The sequence below is a fragment of the Sorex araneus genome, chromosome 1 (genome assembly GCF_027595985.1).
Source record: "Sorex araneus isolate mSorAra2 chromosome 1, mSorAra2.pri, whole genome shotgun sequence".
NCBI classification, from domain to species: Eukaryota; Metazoa; Chordata; class Mammalia; order Eulipotyphla; family Soricidae; genus Sorex; species Sorex araneus.
In genome coordinates this window covers 1,321,534-1,343,457 of record NC_073302.1, presented here as the reverse complement: position 1 = coordinate 1,343,457, position 21,924 = coordinate 1,321,534, and the positions used below count along the sequence as shown (strand labels likewise).

At 69.3% G+C, this 21,924-nt stretch overlaps 1 protein-coding gene across 1 annotated transcript; it reads left to right on the top strand.

The window, feature by feature from the left end:
* Positions 1–9,810: 9,810 nt before the first annotated feature.
* Positions 9,811–21,758, top strand: FAM163B (family with sequence similarity 163 member B). Its single transcript, XM_055133282.1, has 3 exons — positions 9,811–10,056; positions 20,497–20,610; positions 20,833–21,758. Exons 2-3 carry the CDS (start codon positions 20,518–20,520, stop codon positions 21,190–21,192), a joined length of 453 nt encoding a protein of 150 aa, XP_054989257.1. The 5' UTR covers positions 9,811–10,056; positions 20,497–20,517; the 3' UTR covers positions 21,193–21,758.
* Positions 21,759–21,924: the final 166 nt, after the last annotated feature.

The window sequence follows — 21,924 nt, the reverse complement described above, 5'->3', positions numbered from 1 at the left end:
GCAGCCCCCTGTGGACGGCCCCCCGCGGCCACACAGGCTCTGCAGAAGTGAGGCCGTGCCCCACCCTGTGGGGGCCCCAGGGACGCTGTCAGCAGGGCCAGCAGGGGCAGAAGGAAGAAAGGCACAGTGAAAGGCCAAGTACTGCCCTCCAACGCACACACACACACACATGCACACACACACTAGCACACACATGCACAGGCACACATACTTACACATACACAAACATACTTTCATACATGACACCCACTCAAACACACATAGGCACATATATAGACACACACAGTCACTTACACACTCACACATACTCGCAAAAACACACACAGATACACATATACACACTCGGTCACGTGCTCACACACTCATACACACTCACAAATCACTCAGTCACACACACGCACTCACACATTTGCACATACACACTCCGCACATACACTTGTGTACACTCACAGATACCCATGTTCACACCTACACACTCACACCCTCACACACATAGACACACATAGACATGGTCACACACAGTCATATGTGCCTTAAACAGTCACAGTCACACCCACACTCACACATTCACATGCTCACACACATGCTCATACATACCCGCACGCTCACACATGCCCACTCATTCACACATGCTCATACACACTCACGCACTCACACACCCCAGTCACACACTCCCATGCTCACATGCTCATTCACACACACTCATTCACACTCACACATGCTCACACACTCACGATCTCACGCACTCTCACACTCACACATATACTCCCCAGCTCACACACTCAACACACATGCATGCTCACGAATGCTCATACATACACGCTCGCACACTCACACACACTCAACACCCAAGAGCTGACAGGCCGCCAGCACCCGCCCCCAGCAGGTGAGGCGTGAGCCCTGGGCGGAGCGAGGGGTGCCCTCCCTGGCCATGCAGGACAGCCCCCCACACCAGGCTTCCCCGGGCTTCCCGAAGGGCCTGGACGCTGCCAGACACACCAGGCCTCCAGCCCTGCCTGGGGCAGCCGCTGCCAGGCACACGGCCGGGCTGGGCACAGGGGGACCCCGGGTCCACCGTAAAGCAGTGACCAGGTTCCCACGGGAGGGAGCTGTGGGCAGCCCGGCGGCGAGAGCCAGGCCCTTTCACCTCACCCCTCTCACCCAGGGGGTCCTGGGAATGGGCAACGCTGAGACCAACGGCGGGGGCTGGGGGCCGCAGCCCGGCCAGTGGCCTCCTGCCTGCCCTGCCGCTGGGCCTGGGCGAGACCCGCGTGGCCCTGCGATGACCAGGCTGCTGAGGCCCCTGCCCGCTGGACCAGACCCGCACAGGCCTGCGCCGGCAGAGCTGGGGAGGCTGGGCTGGGGCGGGCGAGGAGAGGAGCTGGTCTCCAGGGCTCCTGCACCCCAGGTTCCCCGGCCGGACGGGGCTGGACGGGGCTGAGCTGCTGCCCAAGGCCACAGCACGGCAGGAGGAGGAGCCAAGGGGAACGCAGCCCCTCCCCTGTGACGGGCAACGGAGACCCCACAACGCCTCCGTGAGACCCACAGCCGGGGGCCAGCAGGAGCACGGGCCAAGCTCCCGCCCAGAGCCCGCCCAGGACTGACCTCTGAGCACAGAGCCAGGAGGAGGCCCTGACCCGCCGGGACGGCCCCAGACCACCCAGAGAGCCCCTCCTCGCCAGCTGTCCTGCTGACTTTCTCCAAGGGGGCAGCGGCCGGCCCGCCATCACCAGCTCCCCGTGTTTGTCCCCCGTGCCCAGGGGCCGCAAGCCCACCCCCCTCAGGGCCCCTCTCCAGCGCCCCCCGCCCTTCCGTCTGGCTCCTCCGGGCACCCCAGCCCCACCCCCACCCGCCGCTGCACTGGGCGTCTCCTTTTTGGGGTGCAGGGCCCCAGACTGCTCGCGGGCCTGGCTGTGGGGTGTCCCATCCACACCCTCAGGTCTCTGGGATTCACGCGGGGGAGGCGGGTGCCCTCGGGCCCTGGGACAGCTGCCAACCACGCTGCGTCCTGGTGCCCCCCTGGCTTGCAGGGCCAGCTCTTGGTGCCCACTTTGGGGTTCTGCGGGGCCGGGGTGACGGACAGGGCCCGTGGACGTCATGGCCTGGGCAGGACGTCAGTGGGAGCAGGACCCGTCCTGGGGGCCCAAAGCCGCCAGGGCCCACCCCGAGCAGGGATGTGGCATCTGGCTGTGCTGACGGTGGCGACCGTGCCCGGGGCAGCCCCGTCAGCCGCACGCGCAGGAGGAAATTCAATCAAGGCGCCCGTGCGCGGCAGACGCGGGCAGAGGCGCTGCCCAGGGCGGGCTGGGCGGCGGAGCCCAGCGCCTGATCCAATTTCCCTGCACTGATCAGGTTACGGGGACACGCGGCCGGGGGGCGCGGGGCGGGGGACGGCCAGGCCCCCGCACGGCTTCTGGGCTGGGGGGTCACAGGCGGGGGCCTGCCTCCACTGGGACCCCATCCCGGGGACGCAGCCGGCCTGGCCGAGGCCGGGGCCACCCCGCTGCCCGCGCGCAGCCTCCCCCACTCCCCTTGCCATCTTCCGGGCAGCGGTGAGCGGGGGCCGCCAGGGCCGCTGTGGCCCGTTCTGGTTATTTCTAAGTTGCAGCCTCGGTTCCAAAGCGTCACCCAAACGGCCGTTTCCAGCACGTCTGCCGCGGGGCCCGCCGAGACCCCTCCCGGGGCTCCCCCCGGCACCAGAGAAATGTCTGCTGGGGGGCGCTGCTCTCGGCTCTGCTCAGGGCCAGGCGCTGTGGGTGGGACCCGAGGTCCTGTGCACGGCCAGGGCCCAGCCGGGAGACTGTCGGCTTCTCTTCTTATCCGGTTCCTGTGGTTTCTGGGCTTCCCCACAGGGGTGCTCGGACGCTCCGGGCTCTGTGCTCATGGATGACTTGGCTGGAACCTGGTGTCCACTATACACAGGACACAAGCGCCCAGGCACCCACGCGCCCTTTGAGAGTGCTCAAGGGGAAACTCGCTCCGAAGGAGCACTGTTTCCCGAGAGAAGTCCGTCCCGGGCCCGGCTCGGAGGGCAGAGCGGAGGGAGCAACTCGTGGGGGCCCCGTACCTGAGGCAGAGAAGTGACCACCCAGGCGGTAAGGGGGCCCCAGGGCAAGGCCCCTGCCCACTGGGGGCTCACACCGGTCCAAGCTGGTATTACGGAGGGGAGGGAGGGCGGGGGGCCGACATAGGGTCCCAGCCGCCCGAGGCTCACCCATGGGAGCAGGTCTGCCCCGCCGGGCTTCGGGACTGAGGCTGGGCAGAGGGCAGGAGCCTGAGTGCCACCAAGACTCTGAGGAGCAGGCCAGAAGGAGGAGGCTCGGCCAACTGCAGGCACCCGGGGCTGAGCAAAGGGACGGGGGCTCACTGTCCGCCTGTGACCCCCCCGGCCCTGAGGGGCTCACTGTCCGCCTGTGACCCCCCCGGCCCTGAGTGGCTCACTGTCTACCTGTGACCCCCCCCTGCGTCCTGAGGGGCTCACTGTCTGCCTGTGACCCCCCCGGCCCTGAGGGGCTCACTGTCCGCCTGTGACCCCCCGCCCTGAGGGTCTCACTGTCCGCCTGTGACCCCCCGCCCCGAAGGGCTCACTGTCCGCCTGTGACCCCGCCCCGAAGGGCTCACTGTCCGCCTGTGACCCCCGCCCTGAGGGGCTCACTGTCCACCTGTGACCCCCGCCCTGAGGGGCTCACTGTCCGCCTGTGACCCCCCCCCCGAGGGCTCACTGTCCGCTTGTGACCGCCCCCCCGAGGGTCTCACTGTCGGCCTGCGCCCCCCCAGGGGCTCACTGTCCCCCGTGCCCCCCCAGGGGCTCACTGTCCCCCGTGCCCCCCCAGGGGCTCACTGTCCCCCTGCGCCCCGGCTCAGGCTGCAGAGGCCTGTCACGAATCGACTCCTCGCCGTGCCTAATCAGGTTATACTGACGGGTACAAAGACATTGATTCCTAAAGCGCTGCCTCGCGTCTGGCACACCCGTAATTGCCCGCACAGGCCTCGTCTGGACGCTCCGGGCAGCGGCTTCCGGCTGCCCGCCCACGGACCCACGTGCAGCTGCCCAGCTGCCAGCCGGGACCCCGGACGGGGCACGGAGCAGGGGGGCGTCAGAAGCAGGCCAGAGGCTGGCATCTGCCTTGCCTGCAGCTGACCCGGCTCCCTCCTGGCGCCCTGTGTGGCCCCTGTGTGGCCGCCCTCCCCCCGCCCCCGCGCCTCTGACCCGGGCCTCTCTCCACCCTCCTGCAGCCTCTGGGCCCGGCCTCAGGCTCTGCCGGTGGCTGCTGGTGCGGGGTCGGTTCCAGGGTGGTGACATCTACCTGACAGCTCCTCCCAGCCCCGCCCGACTGCACACCAACCCGACAGGGAACAGAGCAGTCAAGCACCTTCTCCGAGGTCACACAGCCTGCGGGGGGTGAACCCAGCTCTGCTCCCAGAGCCTGTCACCTGCTCCGTGCCCCCGACCCTCGGACGCTCCCGCAGGGCCTCTGACCCACAGCCACACGCTGAGCTTTCGAAGGGGCATGAACAGCGGGTCACAGAAGACGCGGGGCCTTGGGAGGCGGTGCCAGCCCTCTGGGGCCCCGCGGGAGCCACCCGAAGGCCCACCCCCCCCAGACCCCGGAGGGTGCAGTCCCCGAGGGGGGCTGGGAGGAGGAGAGGGCCGGGGTGCAGTCCCCGAGGGGGGCTGGGAGGAGGAGAGGGCCGGGGTGCAGTCCCCGAGGGGGGCTGGGAGGAGGAGAGGGCCGGGGTGCAGTCCCCGAGGGGGGCTGGGAGGAGGAGAGGGCCGGGGTGCAGTCCCCGACGGGGGCTGGGAGGAGGAGAGGGCCGGGGTGCAGTCCCCGAGGGGGGCTGGGAGGAGGAGAGGGCCCGGGGTGCAGTCCCCGAGGGGGGCTGGGAGGAGGAGAGGGCCCGGGGTGCAGTCCCCGAGGGGGGCTGGGAGGAGGAGAGGGCCGGGGTGCAGTCCCCGAGGGGGGCTGGGAGGAGGAGAGGGCCGGGGTGCAGTCCCCGAGGGGGGCTGGGAGGAGGAGAGGGCCGGGGTGCAGTCCCCGAGGGGGGCTGGGAGGAGGAGAGGGCCGGGGTGCAGTCCCCGAGGGGGGCTGGGAGGAGGAGAGGGCCGGGGTGCAGTCCCCGAGGGGGGCTGGGAGGAGGAGAGGGCCGGGGTGCAGTCCCCGAGGGGGGCTGGGAGGAGGAGAGGGCCGGGGTGCAGTCCCCGAGGGGGGCTGGGAGGAGGAGAGGGCCGGGGTGCAGTCCCCGAGGGGGCCGAGCATGTTGGGCTCGGGCAGCACCGCCCTGCGCCCCAGCAGAGCCCTTGTTGGCCCGGCCCGAGTCAGGGACGCGCGCGGCCTGGCACGTCGGGGAGCGCCCCCTGTTCGTGGGCCAAGCCCGCGGCAGGCGGCCAGCGGGCGGCCCTGTGGGGACTGTGGCCCTTAGTCGGCCCAAGCCTGCAGGGAGAGAGCTTCCAAGCGGCAGCAGTCGCAGACGGACACCCCGGGCAGGACCCGGGCCGGGCCGGCAGCCCCTCTAGGCTGCACCTGAGGTGGGATGCCTGGCCCCCGGGATGGACAGGAGCTCCGGCCCCCACACCTGCACCCCTCCAGGCTCTGGTGCCAGCACGACCTTGTTTCAGGATGGCTGCCAGCTGGCTTTGCCCAGAGGACCGAGCAGAGCTCAGGATAGGCGTGGGGAAACTGAGGTGCTCCCCTCACCCTGAGTGCCCTCACACCTCGCCCTGTGCACACGATGCCCTCACAGCTCCCCCCTGCACCTTCAGTGCCCCTCACACCTCCCCCTGCACCCTCGGTCCCCTCACACCTCCCCTCTTCACCCTTAGTGCCCCTCACATCTCACCCCTGCACCCTCACTCTCCCCCTCAAACCTCACTCCTACACCCTCAGTGTCCCCTCACACTTCACCCATACACCTCAGTACCCTCCCCCCTGCACCCTCAGTGCCCTCACCCCTGCATTCTTGGTGCATTTATACCCTATCCTGCACACTCAAGAGTCTGCACTGCTGCACCCTCAGTGCCCCTCACACCTCCCCCTGCACCCTCGGTCCCCTCACACCTCCCCTCTTCACCCTTAGTGCCCCTCACATCTCACCCCTACACCCTCAGTGCCCTCACCCCTGCACTTCAGTGTCCCCCTCACATCTCACCGCTGCATCCTCAGTGTCCCTTCACACCTCACCCCTGCACCCTCACTCTCCCCCTCAAACCTCACTCCTACACCCTCAGTGTCCCCTCAGACTTCACCCATACATCTCAGTACCCTCCCCCCTGCACCCTCTGTGCCCTCACCCCTGCATTCTTGGGGCATTTATACCCTACTCTGCACACTCAGAGTCCGCACTGCTGCACACTCAGTGTCCTCTCACACATCACCCCTGCACCCTCAGTGCCCCTCTTCACATCTCACCCCCGCGTGTTCAGTATATTTGTACCTCACCCCTCCATCCTCAGAGCCCCCTCACACTTCACCTCTGCACACTTAGTATATTTACTCTTCACCCCTGCACCCTCAACGCCCCCTCGCGCCTTCAGTGTCCCTACAGGCCCCTTCGCAGGCCGGCCTCTTCTCACCACATTGTCCCTCTGCCTTGCCCCCTCCTCCCCCAGCAAGGCACGGGGCACAGCTGGATGCCACAAGATGATCTCCACCTCTTCCCAGGCTGTGGGTCCTGGGGCGACGGTGGCCCAAGGCAGGCACAGGGAGAGCCCCACAGAGCGCCTCGGCGTCCCGTCCTTGGGGACGGTGCGGGCGAGGGGGATGAATGGACTCCTGAGGTGGAGAAGCACCCTGGCAGGGAGAGGAGATCTCCCCACGGCCTCACCCCCGCGACTCGTAACGAGCTCCCTGAGGGACCGTTGATTCATTTCTGCACCTCACGGCGCCATCTCCTCACCCACCGCTTTCAGGATCCCGAAGAATGAGCGGATCAAGCTCACTGTCACAACGTTTTAAAATGCTGCGGTAATTAAAATCCACGAGCACTGTCTGCCAGCAGCCACGGCTCTTCCCACCCGGGCAGCGGACTCCCCGCGCCACGTACGCACCCCAACACACAGGCGGGGGTGCCTGGCTCTTTCCGTGCTCTCTGTTTCTTTCTTTCTGGTTGGTTGGTTTGAGCCCATATCTGGCAGTGCTCAGGGATGACTCCTGGCTCTGTGCTCAGGGATCACCCCTGGTGGATTCAGGGGGCCATATAGGGTGCCGGGGACGGAACCGCCTCAGCTGCGTGCAGGGCCGGCCCCTGTGCCTGGCTCGGCGCCCCATTCTTCCCCCTTTGCCTGGCAGGCGGGGCACTTGGGGTGGTGCTCAGGCCTGCTGTCATGCCCCCAAAAGCTCATGAGCACCCACACGGGGACCCGGGACTGAAAACGATGATCAGCAGCTGCTCAGCTGTGCTGGGAGCGGTGACCCCAGAGACCCCTGAAGGGCTGGGACACACTCCCAGACTCTGCGACTCCCTCTGTCCCCAGGGCTGTCACACGCCGCGTGGTGCTGTGGTTAGAGGCTGTGGTGAGGGTGCAGGTGTGCCACCCTCAGAAATCTAGAGAGAGCTGCAGCCCCTGGATGCCCCATCCGGACCCTCTTCGTGAACCCTCCCCTCAGACCCTCCCCTCGGACCTCCCTTCGGACCCTACCCTCAGACCCTCCCCTTGGACCCTCTCCTCAGACCCTCCCCTCAGACCTCCTTCGGACCCTCCCCTCGGACCCTCCCCTTGAAACTTCCCCTTGGACCCTCCCCTCAGACTCTCCCCTCAGACCCTCCCTTCAGACCTTCCTCTCAGATCCTCCCCTCAGACCCTCCCCTCAGAACTTCCCCTCAGACCCTCCCCTTGGACCCTCTCCTCAGACCCTCCCCTCAGACCCCCTTCAGACCTCTCCTTGGATCCCCCTCAGGCCCCCCCTCAGACCCACCCTCAGGCCCCCCCTCAGACCCTCCTTCAGACCCTCTTCTCAGATGCCCCACTGGTCGCTCCCCTCAGACCCTTCCGTTGACCCCCCTCAGACCCTTCTCTCAGACCCTCCTCTTTGATGCTCCTTTGGACTCTCCCCTCAGACACCCTGCAGACCCTCCCTTCGACCCCCCTCAGACCCTTCCCATAGACCCTCCTCTCAGATGCTCTTTTGAACCCTCCCCTCGGACCCTCCCCTCAGTCCCCCTCAGAATCTCCCCTCAGATCCCCCCTCAAACCCTCCTCACAAACCTTCCCACTGACCCACGCTTGTCCCAGGAAGGTGCCCCGTGTGGGCCCCCTTTGCACTCAGAGCCCGCGTGGGGACTCTCCCACTCGCCACCTGCTGGGTGCAAGGCACTTCCTCGGGGCTGAGTGAGGGCCCGAGGGGGCCCGGGACTGAGGCTGCACTTGAGTGAGGACGGGTGGGACAGCGGGTGGGGGTGGATGTGGCCCCAGCCGTGCGCGCACACCCCGGACTCCTGTGCCAGGTCAGCGCCACCTCAGCCCCCGCCCCGTGTTCTGGGACCCGGCTTCGCACACCAGGATGCTTGGAATCGACACCCCCAGACACTTGCTGCCGGCCATGCAGCACCTCAGGGCGCCACCGTGAGGCTCAGAGGTGGGACCTCGGGGCGGTGGGGACCCGCAGAACCGGGTGAAACAGTCCGGGTGAGAACGCGAGCACGCCACGCTTCCCCGGCCAGGGGCTCCCCAGCCTGCGCTGGCCCGTGTGGGCAGATGTGGGCAGATGTGGGCAGGGCCGGGAGAGCAGAGGGCTCGGGGGCCTGGTCCAGGCTGGGGTGCTTGCTGCGCCTCCTGCTCTTGGCGCCGCCAGCCAGGAGCACAGCAGTGCGGGCAGGAAGCTCTGTGCCCGCCTGGCTGCGGCTCCCGGGAGAGCGGGAGGGGGCTGCCTCCCCTCCCCCGCCCCTCCCCCTCTGAGGCGTTCCCACCTCTGCTCACTGTCAGCTCTGGCTGGGAGAGCAGCGCAGGGTTGGGGTGGGGGGTGCGGCCCCCGCCCCCCGCCAGCACCCAGGTCTCCTGGCACGCGGAGCACTTGGCTCGTGCCTGGAGCGCATAAAGAACCTTGTGGGGGACGTTTGTCGGGCTAGCGGGGGCGGGGCTCGGCCCAGCAGCCGTGGGAACTGGGTGGGAACGGCCCGGCTGGACCCTGGTCCTCACTGGCCGTCCCCCACATTCCCGTCTTCGGGGTGATGCAGCAGGCGCGTCCCTCCGAGCGGGGGCACCTTGGAGAGGACCTTCACGAGGCGCTTCCGGTGCTGGGCAGGGAGCCAGGACCCCCCCCCCACTGCCTGCAGGGACTCTGCCCTGGCTGCTCTCCGGGCACCCGAACATTCTTCCAAGCACCACCCAAACGGGCTCCCGGGAACCCCCACGGTCGCTCCCCACGGACGTCCGAGAGATGCAGGGGCCGCGACCCCCCCAGACCCGCCACCCAGTCGGATCCTCGCCCGCCACTCGCTCCCGCCTTGACAACCGGGAGAGGAAGGACATGCAGCCGCGGCCGTGCCTGGCGGCCGTTGAGGGCTGGGCCCTGGCCACCGGTGCCCACCCCGCCCCTGGCACCCTCTGAGCGCGAGAAGCCGAGAGCGCCGCTCGCCTTGCCCCCGGCCGGGGTGGGTAACAGCTGCTCTCGCCCCCTCGGCTGCGCAGCGGAGCGCGCCAAGAGGCGGACAAAGAGCGCGGGGCGCGGGGCGGGGCGGGCGCGGGTGCCAGCCCGGCGGGGCCGCACGCGCCGTCAGCACCGGGGACAGCTCCGGGCCGGGGCGCGCAGCCCCCGACGACGCGCGCGCAGCTGGCGGCGCGATCCCGGCACGCGCGCGCCCCGCCGCCGGCGCGCGCCCCGGCGCGGGACCGGGCTGCCAGCCGCGCGCGTGCCGGAGCCAGCCGGGAGCCAGCCGGGCCGTCCGGAGCCGCGCGGCCGCTGCGGGGCTGCGGGGCTCCCGCCGGGCACGCACTCGCCTCTCCGCGCCGCCGAGCTGAGCCCGGGACGGACGGACGCACCGGCGGGCGCGGGACGGACCTCCCCGTCACGTGCGCGCGAGTCCTCGGCCGGCGGGGCAGCGCCGTTCCCAAGGTTCAAGGTAAGGGCCCGGGTGGGGGCTGACGAGGGCCGCGCGGGGGGCGCGTTCCCCGCCGCTTCTCTGCGCCCACTGCCGCCTGTCCTGGCTGGGGGTGTCCCACAGGGGCCCCCGCGGGCAGCTGCGCCCTGCGCCCCCGCCCAGAGTCTGGACACACTCCAAGTGCCCCGGTGAGCCGAGGCGCGCAGCCCCAGCGGGGCGGTCGGGCACCCCTCCGCGCCCCGGCACGCACCGTCCTGCTCTACGCCGGGACGACGCATCCTGGAGAGGGAAAGTTCCAGAAGAGCGGGCCCAGCCTCTGCTGCCAGGAGCGGGGCCCTTGCGGGGCACAGTTGGGATGGGGAGAGCAAGGTGCGGGGAAGCTGCAGGTCTGACCAAGGTCACCCTCGGGCACCAGCCAGCACCCACCCTGCCCGGGCCGGCATGGGGGCCTTCCCCGGGCGCGAACACGCCCCAGCCTGCCCGAGCTCCCTGACCAGGGCCCAGCCCAGAGGAGGCTCACACGCCCCCGGAGCAAACCCAAGGGTCTGTCTGGGAGCGCAGGGGGCTGCCTGCCCGCCCCATGCCAACTGCCTGCCCTGGGCCATCAGGAAGGGCCAGCTTCTGAGGACAGAGCCCAGGGCGAGGGTGGCCCGACCTGGACTGGCAGCCCCGTGGCCTGTCCACTCACCCTTGGAGGCAGCTGCCCGGGGCCACTCCTGCTGCCTTGGAAACTTGGGCCCCTGCCAGGGCTGGGGTTGGGCAGGTCCCTGTGGCACAGGCCGTGGAGTGTGGGGGCCCATCTGGGGCACCGTGTGGCCGGGTCTGCACGTGCCTGTAGGGTGGGGGTGTCCGAGGCCTTGGGCGGGGGGCCTGACACAGGCCGGCGACCTCAGGCACTCGGGGACCCCTGGGCACAGGGACAGGACATGACACTCCTGCCCGAGTGGCCGATCTCTGGTGCCTCGGATGAGTCACTCAGCCCCCCCCCGGTGCCTCCCGACTCCCCCCGGGAGCTGGCAGACCCCCGCTCTGCCATGGGACCCTGGTGAACCCGGGACTCGGTGTCTCCGAGGGCCCTGAACCAGAGCCCGGCCCTCCCCACGGCCCAGGACCTGCTGTCCGTGCCCGCCGCCCCGCCAGGGGCAGTGGCTGTGCGTGATGCCCGTGCGCGCCCGCTCGCCCTCCCGCGCCCTCTGCACACGGCACGGCTGCAGAGGGTCCGAGCCTCGAGCCTCCTCACGCGCCAGGCCCGAGGCCCTGCTGCCCCCTGCACTCGGGGCAGAAACCCACCGGCCGCGCAGGCCCCCAGCAGCGCGCCTCGAGGCCCTGGCGGGTGTTTCCCCTCGCGGGCCGGGCCGCCCCCTGGCCTGCGGCTGCCAGCTCACTGTCTCCCGGCGCCGTTCCTCTCCAAAGTTCTTTGTTCCCCCAGGGTTCGTTACCCTCCCCAGCAGGCGCGAGCTGCTGCTGCCGCCCCCGCTTGGCCCCGCGCCCGGAGTGGGGCTGCTGAGGGCGCCGGCTCTGCCAGGCCAGGCCCCGCTGGCCCACAAGCCTGGCATGGCCCCATCTGAGGGCCTTCACACCCGAGGGCCTGGGTGTGAAGCAGGACAGTGACCCCCTGGTCCTGGGCATGACCGTCACGCACGCTCCCGCGGGGCTCCCGGGGCTGTGAGCACGGAGGGCTGGAGGACTCGCACCGAGGGGGGGAGGGGGGAGGGGGAGGAGGGGGAGGAGGAGTGAGGAGGGGAGGGGGGAAGGGAGGAGCAGGGCGAGGAGAGGCGGGCGCTCTCAGCAGGGGTCTCTGGCACGGTCCCAACATGTCCCTGACACACGGGTGGGAGTGAGCCCTGAGTGACCCAAGGGGGCCCCTGGGCAGGCCAGCCAGAGCCCACAGGGTCCACCGTGGCCCAGCCCAGCCCTCAGGGTCCCGGGGGTCCTGCCTGGCAGCTGGGGCGGGAGGGTTTCTGGGGAGGGGCCGGCAGCCGGGCTGGGCCACAGTCACCCCCGAGGTCTCCGGGCTGCAGCCTGGCCCCACGCTTCCTGCCGGCGTGCAGCCGGGCGTCACGAGGCCATGTCGGGCCGCGTCTCGTGGGGCTGTGTCCAGCAGGGCCGTGTCCAGTGGGCTGTGTCCAGCAGGGCCATGTCCAGTGGGCTGTGTCCAGCAGGGCCATGTCCTGTGGGCTGTGTCCGGTGGGGCCGTGTCCAGCAGGGCCGTGTCCAGTGGGCTGTGTCCAGCAGGGCCATGTCCAGTGGGCTGTGTCCAGCAGGGCCATGTCCAGTGGGCTGTGTCCAGCAGGGCCATGTCCAGTGGGCTGTGTCCAGCAGGGCCATGTCCAGTGGGCTGTGTCCAGCAGGGCCATGTCCTGTGGGCTGTGTCCAGTGGGGCCGTGTCCAGTGGGGCCGTGTCCAGTGGGCTGTGTCCAGTGGGCCCTGTTCAGTGGGGCTGTGTCCAGTGGGGCCGTGTCCAGCAGGCCGTGTCCAGCAGGCCGTGTCCTGTGGGCTGTGTCCTGTGGGCTGTGTCCAGTGGGGCCGTGTCCAGCAGGGCCGTGTCCTGTGGGCTGTGTCCAGCAGGCCGTGTCCAGCAGGCCATGTCCTGTGGGCTGTGTCCTATGGGCTGTGTCCTGTGGGCTGTGTCCAGCAGGGCCGTGTCCTGTGGGCTGTGTCCAGCAGGCCGTGTCCAGCAGCCCGTGTCCTATGGGCTGTGTCCAGTGGGGCCGTGTCCAGCAGGCCGTGTCCTGTGGGGTTCCTCATGCATGGGACATCAACAGCTCCACATCAGAGGCTGAGGCGGGGCAGCTCCTGCTTGTGGGACCGAGCCGTGGTGGGTTCACGCACGGGGGGTCCTGGCCCAGTCCCGCACCTGGCAGCGCCAGGCCGGCCCAGGGGTCAAGGCGCCCCTTTGGCCGAGTGAGACGCATGTCCATGAGAACGAGCACCTGCCTTGAGGGCCCCCAGGGACACAGCCCCTGTGACGTCCATGGCTGCATGCCCCCCGCTGACGCTGACCCGCACAGACACCCACTCTCACTCGCTCCCTGGCCCAGGCCAGCCACAGGCTTGGGGACATCCCGGACTCAGACTGTTCCGTGCAGTGAGGCTGGGCAGTCGCGTGCTTGGGGACAGGTGGGGAGACGGAAGGCAAGTGATGTGGCACCAGGCTGCTAGGGTGAGAGGTCGCAGTCCCCTGGGAGGGGCAGTCAGGAGAGGCTTCCTGGAGGTGGAGGCAGAGCGGGAGGCACAGGCTCCACACACCTCCCCACTCCCCCTTGGCTGCTCCTTTAAGGCCAGGGACCCAGCAGCCCGCCCTGCACTCGGGCCTGGGTGGGATGCCCGCGCCCCTCCCCCACGCAGGGGTCTCGGGAGATCCACCCCCTCCCAGGGCTGCGGCCCACCAGCACGCCCTAGCGGCAGCTCTGCTCTGCCTGCAGGGCCGGGGCGTGGGGGGCCGTCGGAGAGGCGACACCCCCGTGGTCTCACGCTTCCTGCTGGCCGCCACCCCCTAGCAGGCTTGGTTCCGGGGCCTCCTGAGGCGCAGACACGCGAGGCTCCAGGTCCTTTCGGGGGCGCTGGCCGACTGACCGCAGGGCCCACGGGTCCCTCCACTGCCCGCGTTCGTTCACGCCTTCGCCCCCGTGTGGGTGCAGCCCCCTTTGCACAGGGGCCTGGTCCACGGCGAAGCCATTTGCAGAATGGAAACTGTTGTCAGCGTTGGCTTGCCTGAGGCGTTCCCGGAGTCCCTGCGGACCACCCAGGCGTCTCCTGCCAGGAGCCTCCACGCCCGCCTGGTGGGGGGTGCGGGCGACCGCCTTGGTGCCCGCCGCATTCTTCCTGTTTGGGGCCACACAGGGCCGTGCCAGGGCTGACTCCTGGCGCTGTGCTCGGTGCTCACCCACTCCTCAAGCCTCCCTTTCCTTCCTGGGGCAAGGGGGGGCCAAGGCCACTGGGGCCCAGCGCCTGCCTGCTGCCCGGGGCACCTCTGGCTGGACCCTCTGGGGCTGGGAAGGCTGCAGCAGGGAGAAGGGAGCAGCGAGAGGGCGGTGAGGGGGCTGCGAGGGGCAGGAAGGAGTGAGGGAGAGGGGGGAGGGGGAGTGAGGGGGACAAGGGGAGTGGTGGGCAGGTGTGAAGTGGGGGGGCGCCCAGGGGCTGCGGGGTCTGAGGGCGGTGCGGCACTCGCTGAGGGCCCTTCCGGTGGGAAGGAAGGTTCCGGACGTCCTCCAGTGCCAGCACTTCTGCTCCCATGACCAAGCCTATGGCTCATGGGTCTGGGAGTCGGCTTCTCTGCCGAGGCTCGTCCCCCGACACAGCCCCCACAGCCCCAGGGCGCCCGGCCACGGAGCCACCACTGCCCCCAGGGGGCCACTAGCCTCTGTCCTGCTCTCTGCTCCGTCCACATCAGGACCACACACCACACACACATTACACACGCACACACACGCATGCACACCTCACACACATGCAATACACACACCTTATACATGTACACACACACCTCATACACACCACGCACACACACCTCACACATGCACACACTTTACACACATGCCACACACACCTCACACACACCACATACATGCAATACACACAAATACCTTACACTCACATGTCAAATACACACCTCACACACATACACACATGTACCCACTTCACATAATTCACACCTTACACACTTTCAGGCACTTCACACATGCACACACCACACACACACCTCACACACATGCAATGCACTCACACACCTCACAAACACGCATACCTCACACACCTCACACACATACCTTACACACCACACACACCTCACACATGCACACACTCCTTATATGCACACACAGATGTGCATGTGTGGAAAAGTACACCTGTTCACACCTGGGCAGGAATGCATGTCCCGCACATGAACACACATCATATGTGCATTTCCAGGTCACTGAACACTGCACATCACTCACAGGGTCACGAGCTTCATACACATGCGCAGGGCTTTGGGAAGCACCATACATGATACACATGTGCACCTTGGGACATGAACACATGTGTTCACATACCTGTTTGCATGCACATGGACACATGGTACACATGTGTCCAAGGGCACACATGCGAGGGTACACATATGCACTCACATGTGTGCATATGCCTATATATGTACATGGATTCACACATGCATTTGCATTCACACACAGTGTACATTGATACATACACACATGTGTGCACAATGCAGGTATGTACACAAGGCCAACACAAGTGCACGTATAGACATGTGTACACATGTGTGCACCTGTATGTACATGGGGTGTGCATGCACGTGTGTGCCCTGTGCCAGCACTTCTGCTTCCGTGACCAAACTAGGGCTCAGGGGCACATGTGTGCCCACATGCAAGAACTATGTATGTGCACATGTGGTCTCCACCGGAGCCCGAGGCCACCCTGGGTTCAGCCCTTCACCTCTCCCTGTCCCAGCCCGGCTCTGGGCAGAAGCTGTCCAGGTGCCCCAGTCCTGGGTCCCAGGGTCCCCTGCTCACGGGTCTCCATGGAAACCGCCGGAGCCAGAGGCGCTGCTGCTCTCTGCCCCCCGCCCGTGGCAGCCAGCGTCGGAGCAGCCTCCACGGGGCTGTGGCCGGGCCCCAGCCAGGCTGGGAGCCGAGAGCCTGCGGAAGCCCCGGGGGAGGCGGGATGTGGGTGGCCCCTGTGGCCGGGCCCTGCAGGGGCTGAGCTGCCGCCTGCCTGTGTGCGGCCTGGGGAGGGAGACGCCCCTTCCACGGGGCTCGGAGACGCTGGGCGGGGGAGAACGTCCAGACGGCCTTCTTCCTGGCCCCTGTGCCCGCGGGGGCTGCAGGCCGCCGGCCGGTCTGGGCGAGCCCCTTCCGGAACACCCTCCATGTACGTCTGGTCTCTCCCTGGGGCCTGGTGACACGCTCATGTCTGGGGGTGGGCGACTGCCCTGGGTTCTGGAACCGTTTCTAGGTGCCCTTTGCTCAGGCATGGTCGCTGGCAAACTGGGCAGCCCCAGCCGGCCTGGCGGTGCTGGGGGCACCGGCCAGGCTGTCGAGCAGGCGTGTGTCACATGCGTGTGTTGTGTGCATGTGTGTGTACATGTGTGCATGCATGCTGCCATGTGTTGGCCAGACCGCCGTGCTTGTGTGCGTGGGTGCATGTGTGCCCATGCGAGCCCAGGAAATCCACAGAAGAGCCCGCAGGGCCGCGCGCGCGTGCCAGGAGGGTGGCCGGTCCCAGGCTGAGCAGGAGGCCCGGGGGCAGCGAGGGGTCCCTCTGCCCGCCCAGTCCCTGTTCCCAGAGGCCCGAACCCCCAGCCCCTCCGCATCCAGAGGCCCGTGGCCAGCAGGGCGTGCCTGGAAGTTGGGGCGGGCAGTGTGCCTCACTGCTGGCCCCTCTGACCCTTCTGCTGCCCGCGGGGCTGCTGGGCTCCGTCCGTGTCCCCTCCCCTCCCCCACTACTCGGACCTGTAGCCCAGGGCTCTCGTGGGCCAGGGCAGCCCCGGGGGCACAGCTGCCCGAGGCTCCTCCCCTGCCAGCTGGCTCTGACCCCGGCGTCCAGGGCGGGCGCCCCCAGCCCGGTGCAGCCCCTGTCAGGCCTCCAACCCCCCAGCCAAGGGCCACTGGGCCGGGCCAGGCTGCGCCTCAGAGTCCCCTTGACGAGAGCCCCAGGGTCCTGTCCGGTGGCCCCAGGCCTCTGGGAGGTGCCAGCCGCTGCCAGCCAGTCTCTAAAGAACAGGAGCCAGAGCCGAGGAAAGCCGGGTGGGCGGCGAGGGGCTCGGGAAGCGGCGCAGTGCCCGAGGGAGAGAAAATGGGACCCTGTCTGCCTGGGCTCAGAGGCCTCCTCTCCCAACTCCTCAAGTTCCAGAAGATTCTGGAAGGTTCTGCAAGGTTCCAGAAGGGTGCCTGGCAGCTGCCTTTCTGCTAGTTTGGACCCACTTGCCCTGACCTACGGTGCGGCCATGGTGTGCACCCCACAAGCCCGGGTATGGGGGCCAGGAGGGACCCGAGTCGGTGGCCCTGGGTGGCCCTCCCCTGGCAGCAGCTGGGTGCCGCCTCACCCGAGTGTCCACGCCTGTCCTGGCCTCTGCTGTCGCGGGGGTGGGGCTGCCCCGTGGCCCTGGCAGGGCTGCCTCATGGGGCCCCGGGGTCTTCCAGACGTTCGGGGCTGGAGACGGTGACTGAGCACGGTGCCATCGGGACCCCGCTCCTCTGGCCGGCTCAGGGGGCTCAGCTCTGCACCTCTGGGGGGCTGGGTGGGCCTCGGCTTTCCTCCGGGAACCTTGGGGCTCTGGCTGTGCAGGGGAGCCTGGGAGGTGTCCATCCACACGCGTGTCCCGGAGGTGGCCTGCCCAGCCCCCGCCGGGCCCCAGCTCTGCCAGCGTGTGGGCCCAGCCCTGCAGGTGGCCTCCCGTCAGAGGCTGAGCCCCCTGCGTCTCTGACGCGTCTGGGGCCCCAGAACGGGGGAGTGCGTGTGACCCTCCTGTCACGGAGCACGGCTTGCGCCCCCCGCCCCCGCCTTCCGGCCTCGAGCCCCATCCCGCTCCCGGCCGGGTGTGGGCCCGGGAGCTCGCTCCCTGGGGGTTGCTGGGAACCAGGCTCTGCCCGCCCCCGGCCCTGGACAGCGGCCCCCAGACGCGCGCCCGCCCACTCATTACCCGGCGGGCCAGGGGAGTCCGCGGGGCGTGAAATTGGGAACAAATGTGCCGGAGTCTAGACAGGAACTCGCGGCCGCCCTCCAGGTAGCGGCCAGACAGACGCTCCCCCGAGCCCCCCGCCCAGACGCAGGGGCAGCTGCCCTGCCTCAGTTCCCCGCCTGGGTCTGTTCCCGAAGCCCCCACCCCTGAGTGAGGCGGGCCTGGGCGTCTGGGGAGGAGCGCTGTGGCCTGGAGCACGGGGAGCAGGACAAACAGACGGGGCGGGGAGCCAGCAACCTGAGGAAACGGAAGCGTCTGAGCGGGCCGGTTCCAGATGGCAGCACTGCGGGCCGGGCCGCCGGGGAGGGCTGGGCAGGTGGGGGCCGTCTGGGCCCACTGCCCGCACCTCCCCACTGGGCCTTGTTCTGCAGGCGGGGGGTGAGACCGGCCCCCCAGGACTGGCAGGGGCGTGCACACGGGCCCGGTCACTGCCGTCCCTCGAGGAGCTGGGAGTTTACAGAGCCAGCCAGAGGGCCTCCTCCCCCAGGAAGCCCCCCAGAGTGAGCCTTGCACTCAGCCCACTGCGGACCCTCAAGCTCCTCGAGCCGCTGTTCCTGGGATCTGGTGTCCAGGGGGCACCGGGCAGTTGGGCAAGAATGTCCCCTGGCGTTTGCAGCTTCCTGCCCGAGGGCTTACCTGCAGCCTCTGATTGTCCCGGCACCCCCAGACAGCGACGGACCAGCCCGACCCCTCGCAGAGCAAGGAGGAGCTGGCAGACATGGGGTCCGACCCCTGCTCTGCCCATGGGTCAGAGAAGGAAACGGTTGCGGGAGGCCCCTGCACCGCAGCGTGGGCTGGCAGTGCCCAGGCCCCTGGGCAGCGCCTCAGGCTGGTCATCTGGGTGTCCACTGAGCAGACACCTCAGCCCACAAGGAGGTCTGAGGGGCGAAGGAGGGGACAGGCTCGCTGCTGCAGCCGGCTGTGTGGGGTCGGGGGGGACGGGGTCCCGGGCACCCGCACGGCCTCAGCCTGCCCCAGGGGTGCTGTGCTCCCTCACGGCTCTGCCACGGGCATTGGGGCAGTCTGGGAGGGCTTTCTGGAAGAGAGGGCACGCCTTGCGCTAGGCCAGGCCTTGGAGAGTCAGGGGAAAGGGCACCCCCAGGGCCAGCGCCCAGCAAGACAGAGTGGCACGAGGGCGGGTTGTGGGGATGGCTGGGGAGTGAAGTGTGCCCAGGCGCCAGCTGGGAGCAGTGAGGCCGCAGCCACATGCCTGCCTGCTGGTGGAGCCCGGCCCGGCCTGTGCCCACGGCGCCACGGCCCCTCAGCCTGCAGGGGTACGTGCAGCAGGGCGGCTGCTCCAGCTAGACGTGGCCCGGGTGTCGGAGCGGCTGCTGACAGCCCCGGGCGCCTGGCCTGAGCCGGCACCCTCCCCGCCGTCTGCCTCGTCTCCGCCTGTCCCGGCTGGCACCCCGGGGACGGCAGCGGGGCCCGCCAGCCCGTCTCACAGATGTGTGGGAGGCCGCGGGCGTCTCCGGGACGGGGTGCTGCCCGGGGTCAGCTGGGATGGGGACAGGGGCTGCGGCGCGCGGGGAAAGCCGGGACGAGGGGCAGGTGTCTGGGGTCAGGTCGCTGCGGGTTTTCCAGCCTCCCAGGGCGAGGGAGAGACCCGGGCCCGGGAGCCCCAAGGAACGCGGGCAGGGCTGGGGGCCCGGCACCCCGCGGGCGGCTGCTGTCCCGCTCTGCACTCGGCTGAGAGGCACCGGACCCACACACAGCCCATCCTGCACGGCTCCCGGCCTCTCTGCGCCCCGCGCCCGGCCCGGCCCGGCCCGGCCAGCAGAGGGAGCCGGCGGGCCCCGAGCCCGGGAACGCGGGGCCCCGCTCCTGCATCCCGTCTGGGCTCTGCCGCCCAGCTGTGCTCGCGCTGTCGTGCCGGCTCGTCTGTCTGGGTCTGTCTGTCCGTGGGGGTCTGGATTCCAGTCCCAGCTTGGCCCCAGATGGGCCACGCCTTCCTCGGCAGAGCTCGGGCCTCGCCCTGACCTGCGTCCCCAGGCCAGTCACGCGCCTGTTCCCAGAGAGGAAATTTCAGCCCTGAGGCCAGGACCCCCTGCAGGGCCCCCCACCCCGCAGGCGGGAGAGACCGGCCGGTGCTGCCTGGGTGGAGGAGGGAGGGGCTTCTCCGTCCTGGGGCTGCCACGGTGGGACCCCTGCGTGCACACCTGCTTTTCTGCCTCTGAGTCAGGCACCAAACGGCTTCTCCGACTCAAAAGCAAAACTAAGTCACTTCCTGACAAGGCAGGAGCCCGGCGGGGGGCACCGCGTGTGGACCCGGAAGACCCGCTGTGAGCTGTGACTCTTCCGAGAGGAGGAGACGGGCCCTGGCCCCATGTGGCCGGGCAGCACAGGCCTGCAGATCCTGTCACTTCCCACGATAGCGTCTGCCTCCAGGAAACCGGACGTTTGTCCTGACGCGGCCTCCAGCAGGCCCCCCGCGTCTGTCCACGTGGGGCTGCCTACCTAGAAGGGCCCCACCTGGGCCGGGCACTGGGTCCAGCTCTGCACACAGCAAAGCCACGGAGGTGTGGACAGAGCAGAAACCACCCCCAGCTCAGGCCAGGGGTGCGTGGGCCCTGCCCAGCCCTGGTCACCCTCCCCACAGACACAGACCGGGACTCCCAGAGGGGCTGGGCCACGCATGCCCAAGACGGCCTGGGATGCCAGGGTGAAGTGGCTCATGCGAAAGGGGCCCCAGAGCCGCCACTGAGCCCGACGTCACCCACTGGGCGCCCATGTCTGCCGGCGGGCAGCCCCCCGCCCCTCACAGCCCTGTCCTGCCCGTGCTGCAGGGGGTTGATGGAGACGGGCGGATGACAGCCGGCACGGTGGTGATCACTGGGGGCATCTTGGCGACCGTGATTCTGCTCTGCATCATCGCCGTGCTGTGTTACTGCCGGCTCCAGGTACCAGCGTGGGCAGGGCCCGAGCCCACGCCCCGCGCTGGGCGGCGAGGGGGGGCAGCCACAGGCCAGGGCGCCCGCTGGCGAGGCCCCTCCCCCGGGGCGGGGGCGGGGGCTGTGTGCCTCGGTTCCCCTCCTGCAGGACGGTGTGGGGGTCCAGCGGCGCGGGAGGGGGCGCGGAGGGCCGGTCAGCAGCCGTCCGTCCGTCCGTCCGTCCGCCCACAGTACTACTGCTGCAAGCGGGAGGAGCCCGAGGACGAGGAGGAGGAGCCCGACTTCGCGGTGCACGCGCCCCTGCCACCGCCGCACCCGGGCCGCCACCTGCTGCTGGCCAACGGGCCCCTGCAGGCGGGCGCGCTGCGCCCCGCGTCGCCGCCCGCGCGCGCCCTGTGCCGCAGCTGCTCCTACTACGAGCCGCCCAGCCTCTGCCTGCAGGAGCCCGACGAGGACCCGCGCAACGGGGGCGGGCGCGTGGGCTGCCGCAGCCTCGGCCAGGAGGGCGGCCTGCAGGCCCTGGACCCCGGGCGCCTGGCCGCCCTGCGCGAGGCCTTCTCCCGCAGCCGCAGCGTGAGCACCGACGTCTGAGCGGCCGCGGGGACCCCCGCGCCTGCCCCGTGCCCCTTTCTGCCCCGCGCCCGTAGCAGGGCGGGGGAGGGGCGCCCCACCCCAAGGGGCGGCTTCAGCTCAGCAGCAGGTGAGCAGACCCCCCTTCCGGGGCTTCTGGTCTAGGGGGCGCGAGGGAGGAGGGGTGGGGGTCCCTGCGCCCCCGGCCTCCCTTCCGTGCCCCGTCTCCTGCCCAGGGCCTCTGAGATGGGGCCCCTCCCCTTGTGCGGCCCGGGGCGGGGGCTCTCCCGGGAGCACCCTGGGTGGCAGGGTGTCCTGGGAGCCCCTGGCAGGCCCCTTCTCAGCTGGGCCGGCGATGCTCAAGGCCACCCCATGTAGCACCCCAAGCCCACGCCCGGGCACCCACCGCCGGGCACGACCGCTCCCTCCAGCCCCGCCCCCGGCAAGGCCTCCCTGAAGGTCTGGGGGGCACAGGCTCTCCTCTGCCCTGCACCCCCTCACTCTGTGAGCCTGTTCCTGACGCTAGCTTGGGGGTGGGCGGTGGGCGGGAGGGGCCCCAGGCCCTTTAATAAAGCTCCCCTCTTCTACCCGCGTTTTCTCTTTTCTCCACCGCCTCCAGACCCCGGTCCCGCCCACCTCCCGCACCGGGGCTTTGCAGAGGGGCGATGACCAGTGCACACAGCGGGGGCTGGGGGCTGGCCACATTCTGCAGGGCTGCGGACGGCGCTGTCCCCCAGCGGGGCTGCGCCGTGG